This window comes from Microplitis demolitor, chromosome 2, assembly GCF_026212275.2.
Source record: "Microplitis demolitor isolate Queensland-Clemson2020A chromosome 2, iyMicDemo2.1a, whole genome shotgun sequence".
In the NCBI taxonomy this organism is placed as follows: domain Eukaryota; kingdom Metazoa; phylum Arthropoda; class Insecta; order Hymenoptera; family Braconidae; genus Microplitis; species Microplitis demolitor.
This window is the reverse complement of record NC_068546.1, coordinates 21583544-21608657: the sequence shown is the minus strand read 5'-3', so window position 1 is coordinate 21608657 and position 25114 is coordinate 21583544. Positions and strand designations below refer to the sequence as shown.

General features: G+C 31.2%; 6 protein-coding genes across 10 annotated transcripts; 2 read left to right on the top strand and 4 right to left on the bottom strand.

The window, feature by feature from the left end:
- Positions 1-209: 209 nt before the first annotated feature.
- LOC103579731 (putative ankyrin repeat protein RF_0381) lies at positions 210-3056 on the top strand. The gene is made up of 3 exons (XM_014440982.1): positions 210-886; positions 986-1307; positions 3024-3056. Exons 1-3 carry the CDS (start codon positions 210-212, stop codon positions 3054-3056), a joined length of 1032 nt encoding a protein of 343 aa, XP_014296468.1.
- A 167-nt stretch (positions 3057-3223) lies between these two features.
- On the bottom strand, positions 3224-4083 carry LOC103579642 (40S ribosomal protein S15). The gene is made up of 3 exons (XM_008561097.3): positions 3984-4083; positions 3711-3796; positions 3224-3601 (listed from the first exon to the last, which is right to left on the bottom strand). The coding sequence occupies exons 1-3, from the start codon at positions 3990-3992 to the stop codon at positions 3253-3255; spliced, it is 444 nt and encodes a 147-aa protein (XP_008559319.1). The 5' UTR covers positions 3993-4083; the 3' UTR covers positions 3224-3252.
- A 924-nt stretch (positions 4084-5007) lies between these two features.
- Positions 5008-13697, top strand: LOC103579641 (rootletin). Of its 3 annotated transcripts, XM_008561094.3 has the most exons (7): positions 5008-5303; positions 5407-5498; positions 6161-12485; positions 12664-12753; positions 12847-12909; positions 13171-13296; positions 13525-13697. In XM_008561094.3, the coding sequence occupies exons 1-7, from the start codon at positions 5271-5273 to the stop codon at positions 13597-13599; spliced, it is 6804 nt and encodes a 2267-aa protein (XP_008559316.1). In that variant the 5' UTR covers positions 5008-5270; the 3' UTR covers positions 13600-13697. The 3 variants fall into 3 exon arrangements, with proteins under 3 accessions (XP_008559316.1, XP_008559317.1, XP_008559318.1); XM_008561095.3 differs by lacking the exon at positions 12847-12909; XM_008561096.3 differs by lacking the exons at positions 12847-12909; positions 13171-13296.
- A 147-nt stretch (positions 13698-13844) lies between these two features.
- LOC103579640 (cohesin subunit SA-1) lies at positions 13845-20658 on the bottom strand. 3 transcript variants are annotated; one of them, XM_008561090.2, is made up of 9 exons: positions 20406-20658; positions 20003-20238; positions 16295-19414; positions 15646-15812; positions 15412-15463; positions 14549-14584; positions 14299-14469; positions 14020-14104; positions 13845-13947 (listed from the first exon to the last, which is right to left on the bottom strand). In XM_008561090.2, exons 2-9 carry the CDS (start codon positions 20188-20190, stop codon positions 13930-13932), a joined length of 3837 nt encoding a protein of 1278 aa, XP_008559312.1. In that variant the 5' UTR covers positions 20191-20238; positions 20406-20658; the 3' UTR covers positions 13845-13929. The 3 variants fall into 3 exon arrangements, with proteins under 3 accessions (XP_008559312.1, XP_008559313.1, XP_008559315.1); XM_008561091.3 differs by lacking the exons at positions 13845-13947; positions 14020-14104; positions 14299-14469; positions 14549-14584 and adding an exon at positions 14604-14998 and having other exon boundaries at positions 20406-20654; XM_008561093.2 differs by lacking the exons at positions 13845-13947; positions 14020-14104; positions 14299-14469; positions 14549-14584 and adding an exon at positions 15005-15321 and having other exon boundaries at positions 20406-20655.
- A 521-nt stretch (positions 20659-21179) lies between these two features.
- LOC103579639 (uncharacterized) lies at positions 21180-22960 on the bottom strand. Its single transcript, XM_008561089.3, has 2 exons — positions 22450-22960; positions 21180-22366 (listed from the first exon to the last, which is right to left on the bottom strand). Exons 1-2 carry the CDS (start codon positions 22671-22673, stop codon positions 21364-21366), a joined length of 1227 nt encoding a protein of 408 aa, XP_008559311.1. The 5' UTR covers positions 22674-22960; the 3' UTR covers positions 21180-21363.
- Positions 22961-23086: 126 nt separating this feature from the next.
- On the bottom strand, positions 23087-24406 carry LOC103579637 (ribonuclease H2 subunit A). The gene is made up of 2 exons (XM_008561088.3): positions 24131-24406; positions 23087-24010 (listed from the first exon to the last, which is right to left on the bottom strand). The coding sequence occupies exons 1-2, from the start codon at positions 24299-24301 to the stop codon at positions 23165-23167; spliced, it is 1017 nt and encodes a 338-aa protein (XP_008559310.1). The 5' UTR covers positions 24302-24406; the 3' UTR covers positions 23087-23164.
- Between the last annotated feature and the right edge of the window lie 708 nt (positions 24407-25114).

The following is a 25114-nucleotide window of genomic DNA, read 5'->3' as shown; positions in this document are numbered from 1 at the left end:
CAGTCACACGCTCTTGATCTCACGCTCAAAATCAGAGTTTATTAATAATTTAAAGTTAAATTATTAAAAAGTGATTCAAAGTTCATTGCTAATTCAAAGTGGAATTGTTACAGTGAATATCTATTCGAATTGTTAAGTGCCTTACTGTGTTCACTTTTAATTCCATCTTATAAAAATTGATATTTATCCATCATATCAAATTTATCACCATGGATATCTCGAAATTCACATACACCAAAGTTTCTTGGCTGATAGAAGAAGGGTTTATCAAGGATGTCAACAAGGAGCTTCCATTTGAAGGTAAACCAACGTTCCTTCATATAGCGGTTGCAAATTCCGATGACAAATTGGTCGACTATCTGCTGCGAAAACAAGCGGATAAAAATTTCAACAACTTGGTGTGGGGAACTCCTCTTCATGTTGCTGTGAAAAATGGAAACCTGCAGATAATCCAAACTTTAATAAACTCCGGAGTTGACGTGAACCTGCAATCGCTATCACACCCTTTTCTGACACCCCTTCAAATGGCTGTTCTGATTCAAAAAAACATCGAAATCGCAGAATTGCTTTTAAAAAGTGGTGCTGATGTTAATTTTGAGGCGGATATTGACAGTTTGCCTACGCATCGCAAAACACTGTTAAATTTTGCAATGGACGAAGGAAATGAACAAATGGTCCAACTTCTTCTAAAATATAATGCTGATCCCAATAGAGATGTTTCCGGAGATATATCGTCACTACACATTGCTACTGGTAAAGGTAATTTGAAAATGATGAAGATTCTTCTTGCATATGGTGCAAATGTTAACTTGGTACCGGTTCATGGATACATAAATCAAAGTCCGTTGCATTTTGCTGTCCTTCATGAACACTCGAAAGCCGTGAAGTTATTGTTGGACGATATTAAGATCAACCTAAATGTAATGAGTGAGTGTGGAAGTTCAGTTTTACATTACGGGGCTATGTTTGTGAAATTTAATTTTAGGATTGTGCAGTATCTACTTGATGCCGGTGTAGATATAAATTTAAAAAATGAATTGGGTGAAACGGCGTTAGACATAGCACAGCAGTTTCCAGGAATGGTCAAATTCTTGATAAGAAGACACATAATCAAACTTAGTGCGGCAAATTTTTATGTTAGCAAAGAAAATTTAGCAGCAGTGGCTAATAATCGTTTTGCTAGTTCGCGTAATTCTTGTGTGGAAGAGCTGGAAAAAATGAAAAAAATAAAAATTGGTGCCAGTTATATTAGATTTTATGATGTTTTGGTTAAAAATGAACATGAATTGGCGGTTGGTTTGAGATACGTTAGTGATGAAACTCTTTCAAATTTTAATATTAAATCTCTTTTCCCGTTGTACGCTGGAATGATAGCTTATCGTTTACGAAAAGCGTTACGACGAAAAACATTATTGTATAGTTCTATAGATTTAATTTATAATATTTTTAATAAGATTCTCCCAAGTACTGCTATATGGGAGATTTTGAAACTTTTGACTACTGAAGATTTGAAAAAATTTGCTTATTATCAAATAAAATAATTATAGTAAGAGTATTGTTAATAAGTTTGATTTTATTGTAATGATTTAATGTATATTTTTCATTTATATTTCATGTATATTTACTAATTTAATTTATTTGTATAAACTATATATGTATATTTTGTATGTATCGAATGAATAATTTTACTTTTAAGATTTTTGTACAATTGAAAAGAATTATTTATAATTTTTATGCAATAAAATTTTTTTTTTAATTATATATTTATTTTGTTTTGTTTAACTACTTTAAAATAAATTAAGTAATCTCAATAATTAATTCTTTCTTATTCTGACTGGCTATATAGGAGTTTACATAAAATGAAAAGTAAATTTATACTTACCAATTTTGCTTTTACTAATTCCCATTTTAATTAAAAAAAAATTATAATCTCAGTCTAGAAAATTTCTATTAGAACTAAAGTATTTCTATTGTTAAAATCCAATCATCATACAAAGCCCTAATTAAAAGGGACGATTTGAAATAATTAAAAAAAAAACTTTTAATACTTTTGAATACTTTAAATACTTTTAAATCACCCTTCTTGAATGAGCAAATTAGCAGAAGAATGAAAAGATTTAAGCCTACAAATTTGAAAAAATAATTAACTAATTAAATACCACACTGGTAATTGAGTTTACCTCTAACACCTGTAATATTTGTACCGTACAAATTACTTATTGTTAATTAGCAGATTGTACTTTAAGTTGATAAAAAATAAGTATTAAAACCAAACTTGAAATAATTAAATTATAATAAATTTTTAAATTTCATATTTTAATTTTTTATTAATTATTTACTTCATCATATTTTTTTGACGGTCAGTAATTTTCAAAAGTATGCAATAAAAAAACAAGAATTTTTCTTTTAAAAGTGATTGTTAATAACACGTAAAACAATTCTATTTTTAAATAATAAAAGAGCACATTCATGAATTCTTTCGTTTATACCTTAAAGAATATCGTATAAAATAGTCGCGATAGAAAAAGATAGGATACAAGTAACATTTTTGGTCACTTAAAAAATTTAAATTTGTATTTTAAAATTGAAAAATTTGTAAAATATGCAATAACATAATTTTCAAAATATGTACGCAGATACTTTTGTATCTTATACTTTTTTATCAACTAAAATAAATAAATAAATGTCGAAAAATGAAGCAGTGGCCACAAATGATTCTTCTACCCTATGAGAATCTAGAAAACTATCAAAAATCACAGATAATTTATTATTTAATTATTTTACTGAGATTAAATCATCAATCATCACTATTTGATGTCAGTTTTAACTTTTTGGCAGATGATTGTATTTTTTAAAATACTAATTAGTAAAACAATAACGAGTAAACAATGAACTACAAAATCTATACTTACTTTTGGAAGTTATTATTTATAAGTTTGAATGTAACTGACATATGACAATTTTTTAAATTTTGGAGGAAACGAACAATATATTAGATTAAAAATTTTAAAATGCGCATTTAGACAATTGAAAAATCCGTACGCGCATTTCGCTAAATTTCATTATTTCAATTAATTAATTTATTTTCAATTTATAAATTGTCTCATGTCTGCTACATTCCTTTCATTATTTATGAATTAAGGGGTTAAAAAAATTAGGAAATTAAGGATTTAAAAAGTGATGTAGCTTATCAATATATAAATAAAAAAATGAACAGTCGAAATAATGTATAGTAAAGATCATTACTTTTATTTACTTCAATGGAATAAAACGAGAGCTGTGGGTGGCACCAATACCAGGGCGACCGTGTTTGACAGGTTTGTAAGTGACTGAAAATTCACCTAAGTAGTGTCCAATCATTTCAGGTTTAACTTCAACTTGATTGAATGTTTTGCCGTTGTAAATACCAACGATTGAACCGACCATTTCAGGAACGATGACCATATTTCTTAAGTGGGTCTTGACAATTTCTGGCTTTTCATTTGGTGGAGCTTCTTTCTTAGCTTTACGCAATTTCTTGACTAAAGCCATTGGTTTGCGTTTTAATCCACGGGCAAAACGTCTTCGGACACGAGCGTGCATTAATTCCATCAACTGCTCACTGAAATAAAAAAAACAAGACAAACAATTACATACTTGTAGCGTAGACGTGCAATCCATGAGGATTGGAAATGTTTTTTAGGTTAAGTTGATATGTAGTTTGTACTTACTTGGGCATGTCCAGGAGTTGGTCAAGATCAACTCCTCGGAAGGTGAACTTCCTGAAGGTCCTCTTCTTTTTCAAAGTTTCTTCACCCTGTAAACAAAATAAATTTTTTAAATAAACAGTTCTCGGAATATCACTTTGAAAATTTTGAAAAATAATAGTAAAATAATATATTTTAATTGTGTAAAAAAATAATTTGAATGATGAGAAGTTAATTTTTTGACAGATTGCTAAATTATAATAAGATTAATTAATGAAAAATAAATAAAATACTTACGTCAGCCATTGTGCTCGTTACTGTTGCGCGATCACGAACAAGAAAGAAAGAGGTACCCAGAAACCTGAAGTGATGTTCTGTTCAATACTTGATTGGTAGCTCTGAAGATAGCCAATATTCAACTATTTCATGCAGCGCCATCAACATCTGTAATAAAAACTATTTTTTTAAATATACTCATAATTTTTTTCCTCACAATTAAAGTCAATTAATGAGTAATTAAGTACTTATCATATATATTTATATACTAATAATTACAAAATAATTTTATTAACAATAAATGGATGTATATTTTCCAAACAAGTAACCGGAAAAAGTTGACATTGTATTTTTTAATTTTCATTCTTTTTAAAATTTATTTATTTATTCAAAAATTAAAAAAATTGACAATTGGAAGCCAAATTCACGCGCATGGGGAGCAATTGCAGATTCTAGAAGCGCATTTCAAGTAACACAGAGACAACTTTAAGATGTCTATTAAAAGAACAATATAAATTATATTTTTCATAAAGTCAAGTTTTGGTATATAAATAAGACATACAGATGTCGGTCCTAGAAGTCTCAGGAAATTTATAGTCTTTTTTCTGTTTTAAAAAAGTCATTTCAATTTAAAAAATTTTTAGATGACTTATTTGTAATTAACTTTTTTTCGTCTCAGATATCAAGTCTTTTCAGCAGACATTTTTTTGGTGACAAATTTCTAATACTTTTGTCAACATATTGATGTCTTAATAATTCAAAAAACAGCCTCTAAACTTTTATCTTATAAATATGACATCCGTCTGCTACTTGGAATTTCAGTAGCGATTAATTGGCTTATAGTTTAATTAAAAAAAAAAGTTTCCGCGCGAGTAAATTTGAATTTTCTTGAGTTCTCAATAATTTTATTATCAGCTGTTGGTCATTATATTGAATCATCAGACAGCGCTCAACTGCTGAACTATAAATTTCAACTTTATACGTTACGATTTATTTTATCTCACTCTTATTTTTATTCAATAACAAGTTTAACATGTTTTAGTACAAAGGAGTAAAAGAGATGAATAGCAAGCTTGGGGAAAAAACTTGCATAAAATTTCAACGGAGGTTAGAAATTTAAAAAAAGTTACCGGTGTATAACCGAAAAATCAGAGTCTAATGTCAAGGTGCACTGTACTGATGGGAATATAAATCAGTAGTGTAATGTCTAACGTTTTTGAATTTTTAACTATTTAAATTATATATTTTTTTATAGTAATTGTAATTGTATTTATTTATTAAAAGTTATTTAAATTATTATTATTTAAAATGGAACACTGGAGCACAATAATAGTAGAATGGGTAAGAATGAAAAAAAAATTAAATTATCTACATGTGTACTGACGGCGTCTATTTATTTTATCATGTTCAAATATATTTATTTAATTTTATATCAAAATTACAGATTAATTGTTTAAACCTCAATGAAACCCAGTTGTCAGACATTCAACAACTTCAAGACAATTCAGCTGTCTATGGCAAAATCATCCAACAATTGTACGTTTTTTATGATACTAAAAGTAGCAGACATTAAAAAAAAATTTCTTTTAAATAAACAAACAAAAAACTTGTAAAAAAAAATTTAAAAACTGCATTTCAAAAACTTGAACAAATATTTTAGTGCATCTTCTAAAAATTAAATTTTACTTACGAGTAATTTGTTTAGAAAAATTAAATTTCTTGCCTGCTACTTTCAAGATCATCGTTATTTTGAGCTGTTATTTATTATATATGACATTAACAAGAACTTGGACAGTAATTAAATGTTTATCAGGCGTCTAGAAAATAACCATATCTTAGAACTAGTGCAGAATTATCCAATATTTGTATGCAATACCAATTTGTATTAATTACTTCGTGAAATTATTATATTATTTTAAATGTATGAGACTTAAGTTGCATTGTTGAGGAATAAAATTTGCAACAAGACATAAGTGATTTTCGCGAATGCCATCACTACAGTTTAAACCGATCCCTGGTTAATAATACTGATTGAAAAGAATTGAGAAGCAGTTACTCCATTCAAAATGTAAAAGAACAAACATTTTATTATTGACCACCTGTTAATGTCATATATATTTAAATCATGGATATGATCTTTAATTTTGTTATTGATTATATTTATGAAATGAATAATCAATTCATATTTAATTTTATAGGAAACTTGATGTCAAAGGAAAAAATCCAGATTCTTGTTATGAAATATCAAAATTTATTGAAGAAGAATATCCAGATTTTATAATAAATAAAAATAATGACGACGATAATGTATCTGATCATATTTATAAAATGTCTCTCTTGTTATTGAGTGCCTCACAAAAAATAGCTTTTCACAAACCCATGTATTCCTTAAAAAATGATTCACAAGTGATGATAAAAAAATTTTTAGAGCTTCTTTTACCCCATGGTAAAGGATTAACATTTGAAACAGTTCGCGAAAGTATAATGGAATTAGGAGATACGATTCCCAAAACACCTCCAAAGACACCGAAAGATCGTCCATTAAAAAATTATTTAACATCTCCAGCAGCACAGTCAGCTTATCGTCACAAAATGTTGAATGAACGTAATCGTGAGTTGAGACTCTTGAAAGCTCAGCTGGAAACTGAGTTATTCGAAAAAATTGATCTACAAGGAGACATTAAAACTCTAGAAGATAAAGTTAAAAATTTACAAAAACAGTTAACAAAAAAAACAGAAGAACTGAAGACATTGAGAATCGAATATGCAAGTCCGAAAACTCCACAGTCTGTGAGAAAAAATAAAAGTAATCAAAATGTCGAAGACTATTTAAAAAAAGAAATTGAAAATTTGGAAAATTATAACATGAAACTACAAGCAGAACTAAACCAAGTTGAAGAAGAGCATGAAAATTTGAAACGTCGTTTAGCATCAAAGGATCGTCTCAATGCAACTTTGAAGGAGAAGGCGGAAGAATTTGAACGAGGAATGGAATCTTTATCTATACAATTAGAGGTAAAGACCAACGAATTGTTAGATTTAAGGATGCAAAATGAAGAACTACGTGGTCATATCAAAGGTATGCAAAGATACTCAACGGATGCTGACCAAAGTTTTGAAATGGACAACGTCCTTCGCGCAAGATCACCAACTCCTGGACTTAACGTCAGTGAAGCTGCCAGTTCTATTATTGATATTCAACTAAAAGAAGCCAATGAAGAATCTGCTAGGCTGAGAGATGAATTATCTAGTATTCAGAATAAATTAGATGAGGCTTTGCAGGAGTGTCAAGAATTTAAATCTCTCAATGATTTGCTAAATGAAAAAGTATCGAGTTTAGACGAAATCAAAATGGCGTTAGAAATTACGGAGGATAGATTGGAAAAACGACAGTGTCAGATAAATATATTGGAAATGGAGAAAAAAAACCTGCAAGACGAACTAGAAAAACATAAAAAAGATATAAATGCTAAAGAAATTACATTGAAAGAGACTGAAGAAATGAAATGTAAATTGGAATCTCATATTTCTTCAATCGCAGAAGAATTAAATAAATTAAAAATATCATTGGTTACAGCAGAAGATACGTTGGCTCAAAGCGTTACCACAAAAGAAGTCTTGATGATGAAGTTGAATACAGCCGATAGTAAAATTGACAGCTTAAAAGAGTCTTTGAGTATCGAAGCTAAAAAATACCAGGAGCTGACTGAAGATTCAGAACAGAAAATTCGTAGTTTAGAAGAAAATATAAAAACGTACTTAGAAAATAAATGTCAGCTTGAGGTGACTGTCAGTCAGCTGAATGAGGAGCTGAAGAATTTGAACAAAGAGTTGGACAATAAAAATTCAATAATAGATTCACTAAATACCAAAGTAACTGAGTTAGATGATAAAGTTGTAAATTATGCTGATGAAAAGCGACAGTTTGATGAAATAGTCACGCAAAAAACTGAAGATATATTTGAATTGAATAAAAAGCTTGATGATAAAAAACTGGCGGTAGATTCATTGAATGCTAAGTTGTTAAATATGGAAGAAGACATCACGAGGTACTTGAAAAATAAACAAGAACTTGAACATACTATTGAACAGCAAGCTAATGATTTAGATAAATTTAATAGAGATCTTGATGACACGAATTCAATAATTGATTCACTGAATAATAAATTATTTGAATTTAAAAAAATAATCGCAAGTGATTCTGAAGTTAAACTGCAGCTTGAGGAAGTTATCAGCCAGCAAAAGCAAGATTTAGTTCAAGCGAATGAAATAATCGAGGATAAAAGTTCGACTGTTAAATCACTGGAATTAAAAATTTCGGAGCTAAATAAAACTGTTAAAAAATATTCAGAGGATCAGCAACAACTCCAAGACGCTATTGAGTATCAGAAAGAAAATCTGATTAAATTAAAAGATGAACTTGACAACAAAAATTTAATTATCGATTCACTAAATTCTACGCTTTTGCAATTAGAACAGACGATTGTTATGTATTCTGAGGAAAAACGTGATCTAAAGAAAATAATTGTAGATACGAATGAAGACACTCGTAGATTAAATCGAGATTTAGAAGTTAAAAATTCAACAATAGATTCATTGAATGCCAAGATATCGGATCTAGAAAATATTATTGATAAGTATTCGGAAGATAAACGACAGCTTGAAGAAACTATCGACAGGTCTAATAGAGAGTCAGTTAAATTGAATGATCAACTCGCTAATAAAAATTCAATAATCGATTCATTGAATGCCAAGTTGACGCAGTTGGAAAATTCAATGAAAATTATTCTTCAAGAGAAGCAAAATCTTTCCGAAATCAGCGAACAACAAAATAGAGATTTAATTAAAATGAAAGAAGAACTCAGCGATAAAAATTTATTAATTGATTTAATGAGTAATAAGTTATCAGACTTAGAAGAAAATATTTCGGTAATTTCCCGTGAAAAAGAATCACTGGAAAAATCAGTACAAACTTTGAAAAATGATTTAGTCAATTTGAATATTGAAGTTGATGCTAAAAATTCATCGATTGATTTAATGAACAGTAAAATTTTACAATTAGAAAGTGTTGTCACGTCTAATTCAGAGGAAAAGAAACAGCTTGAAGAGATTGTTGAGCAGCTTAATTGCAATGTCGTTGATTTAAATAAGGAAATTGACAATAAAAACTTGGCTTTAGATTCTTTGAATATCGTGTTATCAGAATCAAGAGATACTATTGCTAAATACTTAGATGAAAAACATCAACTTGAAAGGGGAATTGAGCAACAGAGAAGTGAATTGATAAATTTGAATATGGAACTTGAAGACAGACAATCAACAATAGAATCAATGAACGATAAATTTTCTCAACTGGAAGACGTCATCGCAACTCACTTAGAAGATAAGAAATTATTAGAAAATTCTGTAGAGCAACAAAAGAGGGAATTAATGAAATTGAATGAGGAACTGGAAAGCAGACAATCGACAATAGAATTGATGAATAATAAATTTGTACAGTCAGAAAATATTAATGAGACGTATTTAGAAGAAAAGCAGCAGCTACAAGACACTTTAGAGCAACAGAAGAGTGAATTGATAAAATTAAATGAGGAACTTGAAGACAGACAATCAACAATAGAATCAATGAACGATAAATTTTCTCAACTGGAAGACGTCATCGCAACGCACTTAGAAGATAAAAAATTATTGGAAAATTCTGTAGAGCAACAGAAGAGGGAATTAGTAAAATTAAATGAGGAACTGGAAAGCAGACAATCGACAATAGAATTGATGAATAATAAATTTGTACAGTTAGAAAATATTAATGAGACGTATTTAGAAGAAAAGCAGCAGCTACAAGACACTTTAGAGCAACAGAAGAGTGAATTGATAAAATTAAATACGGAAGTTGAAGATAAAAATTCAAATATTGAGTTATTGAACAGTAAAATATCAGAAGTAGAAGCTAAATTGAATTCCAAGGAGTTGGCTCTATCAAGTGCGGAAACAAAAATATGTGAACTAAATGAACTCCGAGAAGAGCTTCAGAGTCAACTTGTTCAGGAACAAAAAAATATTATTATTTGTATGGATGAAAAAGACAAATTGCAAGTCAAACTTGATGACTTGATAAAATCAGACGAGAAAAAATCTTCAGCTGCCCAAGAAAAAATTCAGGAATTAAAGTCTCAGTGTGAGGAATTAATTTCCGAGCTTGCCGGCGCAAATTCTAAAATTTCTGATCAAGATAACGCAATCCAAGACATCAGGACTGAACGTAATTTACTGAAAAATAAATTAGATGACATTAGTAAGGAACTGGAAAGTCAAAAAGAAGAGACTAGAATTATGGAACTACAGATTGAAGAACTTAAACAGATTAACGAACGAACGATAACCGGGTATCAAGAACGCGAGGTTGCTTCCAATGAACTCCTAAATTCTGTAGAGAAAAAACTTTTGTCAATGCAGAATACATGCGAGACACTTAAGTTGGATAAAAAAATCCAGGAAGAATCACTCGCTGTTCTCAGTTCAAAATTAGAGCAGGTGACTAAGGAGAAAATTGAATCGGAGTTAAAGATGAAAGAAGTAATCGTCAATCTACAGGAAGTGAGAGCTAGTCAAGAAGCTGTACTAGATGCGCAGTCGAAAGCTCTTGCTGACAGATCTGCAGAACTAGATGCAGTGAAACTAGAATTTGCTAAACTTAAGAAAACTCTTGAATTAGAAATTAATGAACAAAAAATCCAGAGTAAAGAGAAGTCTGATGAATGCGAGGCTCTGAAAGAATCTAATGTCAGGAATCTTAAAGTGGTAGAAGAACTTGAATTTAAATTAAATGCAGTAAATAGTGAAATGAAAACATTGCAAGAAGACTATGAGAGTTTGAAAAAAAATCTTGAAGAAAAAATAGAGAGATCTGAAGCCGCTGTCAAGGCGACGAAAGAAAATACTGAGCAATTATCAGAACAACTTGACATCATGGCGACTGAAAAAAAAAATCGTAGTGAATATTTATCTCGGCTGGTTCGGGAGAAAAAGAACTTACAGGATGTACTTGATAAGGTGATAAGTAGTCGTGATAATTTAGAAGAAAATCTTTTGAGTACTCAGCGGTCGTATGTCGACACGTTAAATAAAGTCAAGTATATTTTTAATGAAAGAAATTCAGCTTGTGATGAATTGAAACATCTTGAGGCGCAGAAACAGGAGTTAGAAAAATTATTAAAAGATATTAGCGACCGTCAGTCTAAGACTTCAAAGCCTTTGATAAAAGTTCTCTGCCGAGTTTCTTCGTGGGTTGAAGAAAAACTCAGTGAAATTGATGTATCTGTGATCAAAAGGGAATTTAATGAATCTGGTGATACTTTGGCAGATGAAAAACTGGTTTTGGAAGGAGAGATCGAAAAAAATGAGTCAATATGCAAAGACTTGGATGTCGTACAAAAGAAAATCAATGAGTTTTTAAATGCGTCGATTACTTATGAAGCGAATATGAAATCGGGTAACGTAAAACGCGAGCCCAGTGCTGAGGAAAAGTTACAAGCGCAGCTTGAAAAAATTACTAAAGAGAAAAAAGATATCAAGGAAAAATTGGACTCAGCTCGGGTAAGAAACGCGAAGATGGAAAAAAATATTGATGAGCTGAGGAGTGAAAATAAAAAAATAAAAGCCGAGATATCTTCGTCGTCTTCAGATAAAAACTCAGAAGTAGAACGTCTGACAGTATTAGTTGAACAATTGGAAAAACGAATTGAAAGTCTTGATAAAGAGAAAGAAGAATTGGAGAAGAAGTTGAAGGACGATGACTTTGACAGTAGATTGAAGGAAGTTCACAATGAGTATGGATTAAAACTTGAAAAGTTGAAACAGAAAATGAAAGTAGCGTACAATGAACAGATTAGTAAACTTCAAGTTGAGCAGGACCAGGCGATGGCAGAGAAAGTAGCGGCAATGAAGACCAAAATGGAACAGCAATGTAAAAAATACTCTGAAGATATCGCTAGATACAAAGCGCACGTCAGTGAATTGTCATCGCAGTTTTGGAACATCGGTGAGAAACTTTTAGCAGAGCAACAAGAAAAAGAAACGGCCCAACAACGCCTTCAGGACTTACAAAAGAAATACCAGTCTGCAATGCAAGAGGCTAATCAGTCACTTGCTCTAGCTCACAGTCAAGTTAATTCGTCAAGTTTAGACAGAGATTTTAATTATGACCGGTCGGATGCGCCGAGACAAAGTTTCCGAGCAGTTCAACTTATTGAGGAAGAGACAACTACTACTCGAAGACACAGTGTTAAGAGTATCCAAGCTATGGGGAACGCTTTTAGTGTTGAGGATGAAGAGGGTGAAGTCTTTAATAATGACTTTTTAACAGACTTGAAGGAAGGTAAATTCCGTACTGCTGAACCAGGACCTGATTTTGATCGATTATCAGAATTACGTATGCGAAATTCATTGTGTCGTCCACATCTTAGATCTGCTTATGCTGTTGAAACACATTTCCATCCCTTTGCTATCACTGAAGAAGATATCAAGGTAAATTAAATATTTTTATTATAAGGTAAGATACCTAGTACTCGATCAGCGAACTAGTACCCGAATTTTACATGGAGTGATCGAGTACTAGGTTTTTTTACGGAATTTATTATAGACAATTTATTATTAAAGACATTTTGAAAAGAATGAAACATAATTAATTTTATTTTTGCTGTAGAGTGGTCCAACAAATGACGAAACTTTCAATGACAGTCTCAGTCAAAGTCTTCTTCCAGGTCAGAAGGTCAAAAAGAAGGACAGAACACAGGTAAGTTTTTTGTTCTTTTAATTATCATGTGTTTGTTCAATGTTTTGTCTAAATGTTTAGTCAATTGTATTTGTCTACTGTTTTTAATTATAGACTTCTTATAAAAGACCTGGTCCACCTACTCCCAGTAAAAATGGTGGTAGATTGTCACTCCAGGTAAATTATATATATGTATATATAGAATACTTGACATACACAGAAAACAGAAGAGTGGAAAAATTAAATATCTATCCAAGATTTATTAGTTTCAAATGTCAGCAACGTCTCTCCTTCAAACCTGTAAACAGTAACTGACATTTTCATTAAAAACTATCATTTTTTCCACTGCTCTTTTTTCTGTAAAGTCGTTGGATGTTTTTTTTGTCGCCATTTATTGTGGGAGGTATTTTTATTATGTCATGTATTTGTTTATAATAGGGTAATGAATTGAAAAGTCCAAACTCAAGAATACTACGAGATAGAAATAGTGAAAGACGTACTACCACAACTCCAAAACGTCTAAAAGACTTTTTTTCAACTTCCTTGTCAAGACGTCAAGATGAGGTGAGGATAAGACGTCACAGTAATCAAAAATGCATGAGTTTGTTGTATATCCTCTTGTTTATTATCCTTACCTTTCCTATTCAATTTATGGGATTTGCCCTCGGAATTATGGTTTACGTATTGTAATTATTGCAATAATTTTTCGTAATTATTTATAAAAAATTTTATTTTATTTTATATATTTATATATATATATATATATATTTTTTTTTTGTTTTTTTTTGACAGAATACGCCGGCTACTCCAAAAGGCCGCAGACTTAGCAGCATCTTTCGCAAATCTCGAGCGGCGGAAAGAAATTAAAGATAAATAATAATAAAATAAAATATTTTGTTGCATTTACTTTTTATGTTCGTTAAAAAAATAATTTTAATAAAAAATAATTCAATGCCTTAATGCTACTTTTTAATTAAAATTAATAATAATATTTTATCATTATAATTTTTAGTACTTTTATAAAAAAAAAATTCATATTTGTTCGGGAAATTTATATAAGTTATTTACGGTAACAATTAACTTATTACTCAAACTAAAATAAAATAAAATAATATATAAAAATGTATAGTAGTAACAAAGTAATGTTAATTACTTTAATTATATAAACTTTTAGTCATTTTTTCGTCACGTAAATTTTTATTCGGAATCAGATTCCTGAAAAAATATAAGATCTTTTTAGTAAAAAATTTATGTTTTATATTATAAACATATAAAACGGAAACATACCATATATTGGCCTTGTACATATCGTCCAGAATTCCTCGCTGTTCTCCGAAGTTCTCGTGGCTCCTGCTGATCTGAACTTCGTCGTCTTTTTGTAAAATTAAATTTGTTTTATAGTTGTTAATAAAATTTGAGGTCATTCTCAGACAGTCCCACTTTTTTAAAAATATGCAATGACTTAATTGTAATTATCGTTAAGACAGTTCATAGTCATTAAATTTTTTAAAAAGTAGGGACTGTGAGATTGCCCTTAACTTAATTAAAATAATTAAAATCACATACCCTCCTTTATTTTGTATTTGTAACGTTTTAAATCTATCATCTACATCCTGCGAAGGACTAGCAGTGTCCTCGATCGTTGGTGTTGGTGATGCAGGAGTAGCTGGTATGTCATTATTATCAAAAAATCCAGCAGCTTTTGGTCTTGAAATATTTGTTTTAGTAACGCTGAGTCTGAAAATAAATTTAAATAATTTTTCTACTATCAATTGCACCAAAAAAAAAAAAAATTAAATTAGTCCTTAATACTTACGGAGACTTTTTAGGCTGCCTTTTCTTTTTCTGCTTGCTAAAAGGAAAGTTTAAAGTCGCTTAAAGTTTACACTAACAATAAATAAGGATTGAGGAGCAATAGGGAAAATCAAGGGATTTCGCATTAATTAAAATCATTGTTTTAATCCATTAAACCAATTTGTATTGTCGATAAACCAAAATACAATTTTTTTTTTTTTGTAATTTAAATAGTTATGAAAAAAAAATTTCGTTTTTTATACAATATAATTTCCAGAAAAAAGAAATTTAGAGATTTTACCGAAATAAAAAAAATAAAAGATAAAAAAAAACCCGCAGTTGAGTATCCCCTATAGTATCATCCCTAATGCTCCATTGTAACTTTCAACTACGGGTACGTTTCTCAGGATAAAAAGATCAGACTGTTTTCGACGAGCCGTGCAGGAGGGGCCAGGGTTCAAGTCATCGATTCCTGAAAAATTATATCCATGGTTTCCTTGATAATGCTGATAATTATAAATTAATATCGTTGTAAATGTTTTGGTGTTGAACCCTCTTGCACTGAGCCATCGATTTATGATTGCGAGAAAAAAGCGATTCCGCGGTTCGTAGATCATTATTATCAATACGATCGCTTAAATTATTTCATTAAAGTCAACAATATGCTAGCGATTTTTTTTTACTTTTATTTATAATGAAAAATTTTAAAGCATGACCATAATAAGTGAAGCCAATGCCAATTATTAATTTATTAGTGGATGAAAAGCAAACATGAGTGATATTGATTACTGATTACTAAGGCACACAATAATTGAAAGCAAATAATTAAAATAAATTTAACACAATTATTTTAATGCAAACATTTGAGTAAATAACTAAACTCACCCCATGAACTCATGGTCTGAACCATCCTCAGCTTCTTCGGGCTCTTCTTCTTCTACAATTAAATTTAATTACATCAATAAATTATTTTTAAAACTTAAACCGTCTACGTGCGCTCGATTCCATTAACTCATTACATTGGTAAGTCGGAATTTCGAGGAAATTTCTGCTAGTCCGTAGACTAACTGTCCGAGTTAATGGAATTCGACTGATAGTAATATGATAAAAAATACAAACCTGCTAGATGATCCTTCTTACGTCTAGTATAAGCTCGTTTGCTGGTTACAGGTACCTGATCTGTTTCTCCATGTAATAAACTGTTCCTATATAATAAAAGCGGTTGCCAATCTTCACCTCGTGAGGAAGGCATTCCAGCAGGTAATCTTTTATCCAAGAAATTCAATCTATACAAATAATTATATCGTATAAATTAAAATTTAACATAAATAAGAACAATTTAATATGAATACTAAGAGTGAGGGAGTTCGTAATTTTTCGAATAATTCTAAATTTTCTTTTGAACGACTTAAAATTGTAATTATTTTTGGAATAATTCAAAAACTTTCACAAGATATTTCCGAATAATCATGGAAATGGATAGAAAAATCTATGATTATTCTGTTCAATCCTTTTTATACTTAAAAATAGTAAATTTTCTAATTCGTTGTTTTAGATGGACCGTCGAGTTGAATTTGATATTTGCTATTTGATGTTTCCGAATAATCATGAAAACGCATAGAAAAATTTATGATCAATTCAAAAACTTTCGTAAGATTCAAATTGTTCAAAAAATTTCAAATGGTTCGAAAAGTTTTAAATTATCCGATTCGATTTAATTCAAACCCCATTCGCAAGTCCCTAATAAATACATGATATATATACTTACACTAAACGTTTATCTTGTTTTAATAATTTATTTGTAAATTCAGCAAGAATTTCCAGATATGGAAGATTTGGTGGCGGCCCTGTAGGATCCTGTTCAACACCATCCGGCGGTGTAATAGCAAACAAAACCCCGGCTCGATGTAAAGCTGTAATAGCTTCGCGATTTTTAATCGCATCGAGTCCAAATGACAGGGCGAATCTCTTAGCGAGTTCTTTGATAGCAGTAAATTCTTCACTATTCTTATTAACTTTATCTTTTTCAGCTAAAATTTCATTGTACAACGCATTCAAACTCAACTGCATCGTCAAGGCACAATTAACTTTGTTTATATCTCTTGCTTTACCCAACGTCGTTTTAATTATGTCACCATAGTCATTGTAATACTTGACATAATGCTTGAAAACATCAGCAGCCGAGTTGGTGGGAATAATATTGTAGACTATAAGCTTGCAATATCCAGCAAGGAAGTTTCTTCTTTTATGAAGCTCCTCAATTTTCGAGTGCTCGTCATGTTCGTCGTCTTCTTCTTCAACAAAAACGTACTCTTGTATAAACTGATTTAGCATGTCCTGCATAACTGCATCTGCTTCATAAACCAGCTGATGCAGCAGAGGGTTCGCCTGAGAGGTCAGTTGCGAACAGAACATAACGAGCATATCACAAATAGTATTGTATGCCTCTTCACGTAGAATAGCAACGCGATTACCTTCTCCGGCAACAAAGTAACGCATCGAATCCATAAACGAAATAATTTGATCGTATAACTGATGAGCTTCTTCTTCACCGCGTTTTCCCATGTCGACACTTTCCATCAGTTGGTTTTGCCCCCAAAGAATAGTAAAAAAACACGCACTGATGGCATACTTGCCGGCTTCTTCAGGAAAATTTTTCGATATGTCTTTTGCGTCCTCGATATCTCGATAAAGTGAACTCCAAATTTTCTTGCCATTCATGTTGTGGCAGCTGTAAAATATTGCAATTTTTTTTAAGGAATGAACGACATCAAAAATTTCATCTTCATTTGGAACCTCAGCTCCTTCGATTAAATTTCTGTAATCATCAATCACTTCATTGTATTTATTAACAATGGTGTCGATAAGTGTCGAGCGTGAGATGTCGCATTTTGTAAATATCGCATTACCCTCGACGCACATATGCTCCAAAGTTTTGGCAGCAGTATCCAAAACATCATTGTCATGAGTTTTTTCCACAATAACATGAATTTTTTCTAGCAAAGTTTCAAGATTTTTTTCCTGCCGTGATTTAGTGTAAATGTCTAGATCAAAGTACTGAGGTACGGACAGCAAATTCGCCAACTTTTCCGGGTCGGCGCTGTACTTATCTAGCAAAAGAGGAAGAGTGACGATAAAATGTTCAGTCAGTTTTTGTTTGTCATCTTGAACCTGTTTCTGTTCTTTGGTAGACAAAATTTTACGAGTGGGCCCACGTCCGACTGGAGCTTCACCAGTCGCCGCTTGTTTGATGCAACATACCATCAACTCAATCAGCGAAGTTTCCTTCTGGTTATCAAGAGCCTCTTCCTCTGGTCCAGCTTCCTCCAGCAGTAAGTCAGTCATACACTCCCAGTCTTTCATCATTTGATTTGTCTCAATAAGTGAGTCAACAAGATAAGCGCCATGTTCATGTAACTCTGACTCAATAAAAAACAAAACTAAGTCTCTAATAAGTGGAGTGTTTGGAAGTCTTTTCTTTCCTCTCTTTGTTTTTACACCTGCCACTGCTTCTTCATCTTGAGTAAACAATCGTTCATTTAAAAATTCACCAGCAGCTTGAGCTACCGCTCGATGCGATGAATAAACAAGTTCGTAAACATGCTCACAGTCTTTGTCTGTCAGAATTTCACGATGATGCTTAAGAATAGATATGACAAGTTTGACAGCTTGAACAGCTACGTCGTACTCTTTGTCAAGAGTCATCGCGACAATTCGATCTTTGAATTTACTAGTGAAGAGTTCGAGTTTTGCTTTGAGCTCTTCCGAGGCATAAAGTGGTTGCAAAGCTTGCAGACATTTCAACCTGACCTCGCCCACTTTGTCGTGCAACGTCCAGCCGATGTACTTCAGGTACGAATCGTCCAAGAAATTTTGGTGAAATTTTTTCATCCAGACACCAATTTCCGCCATACAAATTGCACGTATTTCAGGTAATGTATCTCTGTATCTATGTACAAAAACAGATTTAAACATATAAGTCAACATATTTTTTATTTCATCCATATTTTCTTCCAGTTCTTTTCTTTTTGCCATAAGAGATTCTAGTCGATCATTGGCTCTGCGCTCTTTAGTTTTTTGTCTCTCAGCCTCATACTGACGTTGAGTATTATCGAGATTTACCGAAACTGTCAGAGCAACATCGACAAGTGCTGTCATTAATTTCATAGCTGCTAAAGTTGCAGTATGACGGAAAGCACGAACTTGTGAATCAGATAAACCAGTTAATAATGAAATCACATTATCCATAAGGAATTGATCATAAATAATTGAATACTGGCATTGACGAACGAGAATTTGCACGAATTCACAGAAATTGGTACGAAATTTTTTCCACGGCTGGCCAGTCATTATCAGCGGATATTCGCCACTTTCTTCATCAAATTCTTCTGTCATTTTACGAATGATAGCGACGTGTTCCATGTTCGCTTGCATGTCTGGTGTGATGCGTCCTTTACACCCGCTGGCATTTATAAAAAACTGCATTAGCATCAGGAGAGCATTGTCACGGGTCATCTTATACTTTTCAATCCAATCGTCTACAATATTTGTAAGAGAGGAGCGGTTATTTTTAATTATATAGTAAAGACTAGCTTCATCCTCAGTGTTAGTAGTATTTGGGATCCGCTTCGCACGACCTCTTGTACCACCGCCTCGTCCTCTGATTGGTTGAACTGGAACGTAATCAGTATCTACCTCACGATATTTAGGCTGATTGACAGTACCGCCTCTCATTCTTGCTCGGGTGTTTCTGGTTATTCTCATATTTGGAGCAGCTGGAGTTGTTGGCTGTTCAAATTGGACAGATTCATTATTTGCTGGTTGATCTTGATACTGAACTTGAGAAGTACTAGGAGAGCTATAACTTTCTGAGGAATAATTCTCTGACCTATAATACAGTTATTTGTTATATTAATAGTTCATTTTAGATAATAGTATATTACACACCTAGGGAGGGAAGTAGGACATTTTAACGTGTGTATAATTGCCTACTCGAGTCGAAGGCAAGATTGGGACGACCTACTTTCCGCCCTTGGGGTGTAATGAACTTTTTCACCAGATCTGCACCAGAATGTAGAAATTTCTGTCTTTGCAGGAATTTAAACTTTAGCTGCAGGTATCCCAAGTAGCACAGAGACTTTAGGACAACAATTTCATAATATAAATGATCCCTACAAATTGATCCCACCGACAATTGATTTTCACCAACAACTAATTCACATCTTTCAATTGTTTGTATTTAAAACAGTAAATTTGAATTACTCATGTCATAATAATTAATTATTTTATAAAATTGTCTGTGGGATCAGTTGTCATGGAACTGAAATTCTGTTCTGCTTATTTTGTCAACATGTTGGTGGCTTACTGATAGGCCAAAAAACAGCCTAAAAAATTCTATCTTATAGACGTCATGAAGCCGAGTTGCTACTTGGGATAGTGAAAAATATTAATTAAAACATTATTTAAAAAATATAACCGTGGAGTGTGAGATGGTGTTTGTGGTGCTTGGTTGTAAGTAGAATAACCGGCATAGTTGTCTTGTCCATCACCGCCGATATTATCATTCATTGGTGTCATAGGAGTCATGGGTGTCATAGGCTCCTGGTACTCAGGGGGTACAGGATCATCCATACGGATTCTCTTGCCACCACGTCGGGGCATCATCTTGTATAGTTATTTTTGTGCGCAATAAATTATAAAACTCAAAATAATCTGAAACATTATAATTATTAATATGTATTTAACCTATAGTTTATTTTGATTTTTACATAAACAAGCGTCTATGTTGGTCCGGCTAATCACGAAATTTGGTGTTACAAATTAATGTACTTGAGAAAATAAATAATTTATTATTGATTTAAAAAAAAAAATTTACTCACGTGATATTAGATATAACTTATAATAATTAATATTTGCGGTACTTAGCGGAAAAACAAAACCGCCAATTTACTTTTGGCCGCCATTTTTAATACTTTTTGCGTTCTATAGGTACAGTCAGTGTCATCAGTGTGAATGTAGCTGACAGTTGTCATTTTTTCAAACTTTTGAATAAATAAATAAAGTGGAAATAGAATGAAAATTGAAAAATTCGTAGTTAGATATTTAAAAAATTAGTACGCGCCTTTTTTTAAATTTTATTATTTAATTACTTGATTTATTTAAAATTTATAAATTGTCTCGTATCTGCTCTATACTCATGTCAGTTCATGTGCATAAGTATAGAACTTTCTTATGGATTTTGTTTTTTCGAACAGAAATTACATCAAGAGCCATCTGTTCTACGATACTGAAGTTAGCCGACATCTAATAGTAATTTTTGAATTTTTTTTAAAACGATAAATTATAAAAAAAAAATTATTTCAAAAAATTGCGCCCAGTTTTTTTAATTTTCTACATGCGCATATTCTTTTTTTACTTTTTATAAATCGATTTGTTAAAAGAAAAATTCAAAATTTTACAATTGGCTGTTAATTTCAGGATTATTCTGTAATTTATAATTGAGCAGGATTTTTTTTTTTTTTTTTTTTTTTTTTCAAATATTTGTATTTTTATTTTATGTAAGTTTTATAATTAAAATAAAATAAACTACAAAGTATATACAATAAAATATTTTACAAAAAAAAAAAAAATTTGATATTTAATAATCTCAGTGAGCAGACAATTAAAAATTTTTGGATTTTCTTTTCCACAAATCAATTGCAAAAAAAAAAAAATAGAAGTATGCACATGTAGAAAATTAAAAAAACTAGTGCAATTTTTCAAATATTTTTTGTTTACAATTCATCGTTTTTTAAAATCCAAAAATTATTGAACGTCGGCTAACCAATATCATGAAATTTACGATCTTAATCCCGGTACCCTGTATAAAAACTCTCCATCGCTGTCATAATAACTATCTTTTATTTTGAATGTCACTCCTAGCTTAGCTTTCGCACGTGGTACTTTGATAAATCTTGGATAGTCTTCTTCAGCACCGAATCCTTTCTTTTTCCATTCAATAATTCCAGTATCCATACTATTTTTATTTATATCCAATTCCGAAACTGGTGCCCTTGTAACTTTAGATTCATCTGTCGTTGCTGCTTCTTCTACTGAATTATCTTCCCTTTTTACAGACACATCAGTATCGAAATTATTTAAAACCGGTGCTTTATTTTTCTGCTGTTTGTATTCAGCAATAAGTAGATGATCCTCAATATTCAATTCTTTGTTACCATCAATTTTGTTAACGTTATCTTCAAGAAATTTTTCATATGTTTTATACTTTCCACCTTTAGATTTATCAGACGAATGGAATAAAGTTATGTCTGTAATTTTCGTTTTACTTTTTGTTTTACCATCAGTAATTTCCAATGGTTTAGTATTTCCTGCATCTGCTTTCTTATGTTCTATATAATTTTGCACAATGGTTGTAAAAACTTTACTCTTAGGAGTTGGAAAAACCCTTGGTGGTTTGACAAATTTTTCTGCTATTTCTTTCAAATCCGTAACTTGAATTTTACGGCCTTTGAAATTTTCTAAATGAGATGCAAGCCGAGGCTCAACATTTAAATTCCCCGCTTTAAATTGTTCCCAATTTTCAATTATTTTTTGATCATACCTGGCTACAACCTCCACTGATTTTGGAGTCCACTTGGATTTTATTAACTTATGTATTGTATCTGGTAATGCAGGAAACGATTGACTGAGTCTTTCTGGAGTCCATTCAACACTGTCTTTTTTATGCAAACTTTTTATTTGTTCTCTTTCAGCCCACGTTATAAAATTTGGATTTTCAACTTTAAAGTATTTCCGTACGACTATTCTTCCTTTTAACTTCTGTTTTTCTATATATGATTCCCTGTAAAAATATATATACATACAATTAATAATGATATTTAAATGCTTATAAATTTTGGGCAAATAAATTTATTTGAAAAATACCTCATATGTTCGTCGTATGATTTATGAGCAAATGAAAGATCAGGTTCATCCATATCATGTTCAGTGTAGTCTTCATCAATTTCAATATCGGTTTCTTCGATATTGGGATAAAGTCTTCTCTCATCTCTAGTATTGTTAACACGTTGTACTTTCGGAGTTTTAAATTTTCGGGAGCTACGATAACCTCTTTGAAATAAAAACAAAGTACTTTTTAATTGATTCATATTCAAAAATTTATTATTCTTTCCTTGACGTTTATAAATAATAGCAAAATATTTTTTAAATTTCTCTGTAGTTCTATAATACTATTTGTTTACGAAATTTCACGTTATTTAATAACAAATAAATGCAGAGCATGTACGCACATGATTATTGTTGCATGTCAAACTATAATACCGACAGGGACTATTATTTTTTTCAAATTCCTGGGCATGAATTTAAATATGATAGTAAAGTTCGCGGTCATCTAACAATTTTTAATTTTTAAGTAATAAATTAAAATGTTTATAAAATAAAAATAAAAAAATGTATGTTTAAACTATTTAAAATTGAGTATATGTATTTTTTTTTAATTTTATTATTTCATTTATTTAATTTTTTTATATGGAATTAAAATAATGATAATAAAACTAATCCTAAAAAATTTAATTTAATATTTTCGTGTCCTATAAAAAATATTACAAAGATACAAAACTAATATTTTGTCATTTCTACATCATAATTTAATGGTATTTGTAAGACATCGATTAACAAAAAAGTCATGCTTCTTTTTCTGCGGTTGGCCATCTTCAGACAGAGCCACAAAAAAACTTGAAATTTTTTGTTTTTTCGGCAATGATGCGCTTTCAATATTTTCCCACTGGACAGCTTCGGCATCAGTTTCCAAAATTTTCTCAGCTGTTGACCAGCTAAATCTTACAATTTGCGGAAACCCAAATATTGGATCAATGTTGTCAGTTAGCCACTGCTTCGTTACAGTATCATGTGGATAACCAGTACCATAGTCTCCCTTTGGCTCGCCTTCAAGAAAACGCCAAGCTCTCAATGCATGGTCTCTTGAAACTTTAGCGCAAATACTGGCAGCACTTACAACAGGATAAGTTGAATCAGCCTTTTTAGCAACAATAATACTTTTGATATCTGGAAAAATACTTTTTAATTTGTCTTCATACTTTCCAGACTTCCCGACAGTGTCAACGTAAATCTCTTCAACATTTACGCCGGCTTCAATGGCTCCTTTTATCAGTCCAATTGCCGAGTTCATTGATACTTCATTCAACGATGACTTACATCTTCTATACATGCTGTTGCAAATAAAAGTTGGTGATATTGCTTCCACAGCCCAACCAATTTCTTCAGGCTTATCACATATTTTATCAAATATCCCATCTCGTTCGTCTTCCGAAAGAGTTTTAGAGTCAGCGCATCCAATATCAACTAGCAGTTGCTTTTTAGACAATGGGATATAAGTGATACCATAAACCATAGGCCCTAAAACTGGTCCTCTTCCTGCTTCATCGACTCCTAACATACAGGGCTCACTTTTACATATTTCAGGAACCTAAAAAAAATATGACAGTAAAGTTATATCTGCTACCTTGACACTCATAAAAAAATTTATTTTAACAGTTGCGACATTAAATTTTTGATAGAGAAAAAAAAATATCAAAAGAAAACTAACCTCAGATTGATAAACTTTATTGGCACAGTGATCACTTTCTCCAAAAAATGAATCAAGATTTTTACGACGGAGGGTACTATCTGGCACTTCATGTTTAATTTCAGAATCAGTTATATCTGATACTGGTGTAGGTTCATTATTTTCTTTTAATTCAGTAGTTTCAGGATCCATTGTTGTGAAATCTGAGATAAATTATTTTACCGCGCTTTTATATACTCTATTCCAAAATGTCAGTTAACCATCGTAACGCATTATTTGAACGAGAGTAGCGCCGACACTACCTGAGAAACTGCTCGGATCTTTCCGAAAGGTGAAATGGATTTTACTCTAAAATGGGGATTTTTATATTCTCACTCTAAAAAATTAATTTTACTTTTTTAGATACATTTTTGAACAGGCTTGATCAGGTACTAGGTCTTTGTACCTTAAATTAAAAAAAAATACCTATAAGTGAAAAGATCTAGAACTCGATCAGTGAACTAGTATGAATGTAGCAGACATGAGACAATTTATAAATTTGAATTAAATAAATAAATTAATTTAAAAAAATTTTTCGATCGTAAAGCACTCTCTGATGCTTCGCATCATGTCGTGCAATATTGAAATTGAAAAAAATGCGCGTACGGATTTTACATTTATCTAAATATGCAGCTTTTAATTTTTACTCTACTACAGTTTATTCATTTATTCTAAAATTTGAAAAATTGACAATTGTCTGCTACATTCACACTCGAGGAACTAGTATCTGCTCAAGTAGCATAGAGTCAACTTTAAGATGTCTTTTGAAAGGACAAGACAAATTTTTTTTTGTCTCAAAATCATCTTTTTTGATATGAATACGACATGCAAATGTTGGTTCCGAAGACAGAAAACATTTGTATTGTTTTTCTGGAGATAAGTAGGTATTTTTTTGATGACATAAATTTTTGATCGTTTTGCCAACATATTGATGCCTTATTCACAGGTCAAAAAGCAGCCTAAAAA

Excerpts from the sequence above, each read along its gene's own strand:
- LOC103579639 (XM_008561089.3), bottom strand. The coding sequence starts at position 22,673 with ATGAATCAATTAAAAAGTACTTTGTTTTTATTTCAAAGAGGTTATCGT. Across the intron at positions 22,367-22,449 it reads TCATACGACGAACATATGAG|GGAATCATATATAGAAAAAC; the intron begins GTATTTTTCAAA and ends ATATTTTTACAG.
- LOC103579637 (XM_008561088.3), bottom strand. The coding sequence starts at position 24,301 with ATGGATCCTGAAACTACTGAATTAAAAGAAAATAATGAACCTACACCA. Across the intron at positions 24,011-24,130 it reads ATAAAGTTTATCAATCTGAG|GTTCCTGAAATATGTAAAAG; the intron begins GTTAGTTTTCTT and ends TATTTTTTTTAG.
- LOC103579640 (XM_008561090.2), bottom strand. The coding sequence starts at position 20,190 with ATGATGCCCCGACGTGGTGGCAAGAGAATCCGTATGGATGATCCTGTA. Across the intron at positions 19,415-20,002 it reads ACACCATCTCACACTCCACG|GTCAGAGAATTATTCCTCAG; the intron begins GTTATATTTTTT and ends ACTGTATTATAG. Across the intron at positions 14,585-15,411 it reads TCAGACCATGAGTTCATGGG|CAAGCAGAAAAAGAAAAGGC; the intron begins GTGAGTTTAGTT and ends CTTTCCTTTTAG.
- LOC103579641 (XM_008561094.3), top strand. The coding sequence starts at position 5,271 with ATGGAACACTGGAGCACAATAATAGTAGAATGG. Across the intron at positions 5,499-6,160 it reads GGCAAAATCATCCAACAATT|GAAACTTGATGTCAAAGGAA; the intron begins GTACGTTTTTTA and ends TTAATTTTATAG. Across the intron at positions 12,910-13,170 it reads GTGGTAGATTGTCACTCCAG|GGTAATGAATTGAAAAGTCC; the intron begins GTAAATTATATA and ends TGTTTATAATAG.
- LOC103579731 (XM_014440982.1), top strand. The coding sequence starts at position 210 with ATGGATATCTCGAAATTCACATACACCAAAGTTTCTTGGCTGATAGAA. Across the intron at positions 887-985 it reads GAACACTCGAAAGCCGTGAA|GATTGTGCAGTATCTACTTG; the intron begins GTTATTGTTGGA and ends ATTTAATTTTAG. Across the intron at positions 1,308-3,023 it reads TGGCGGTTGGTTTGAGATAC|ACAATTGAAAAATCCGTACG; the intron begins GTTAGTGATGAA and ends ATGCGCATTTAG.
- LOC103579642 (XM_008561097.3), bottom strand. Across the intron at positions 3,602-3,710 it reads CAACTCCTGGACATGCCCAA|TGAGCAGTTGATGGAATTAA; the intron begins GTAAGTACAAAC and ends TTTTTATTTCAG.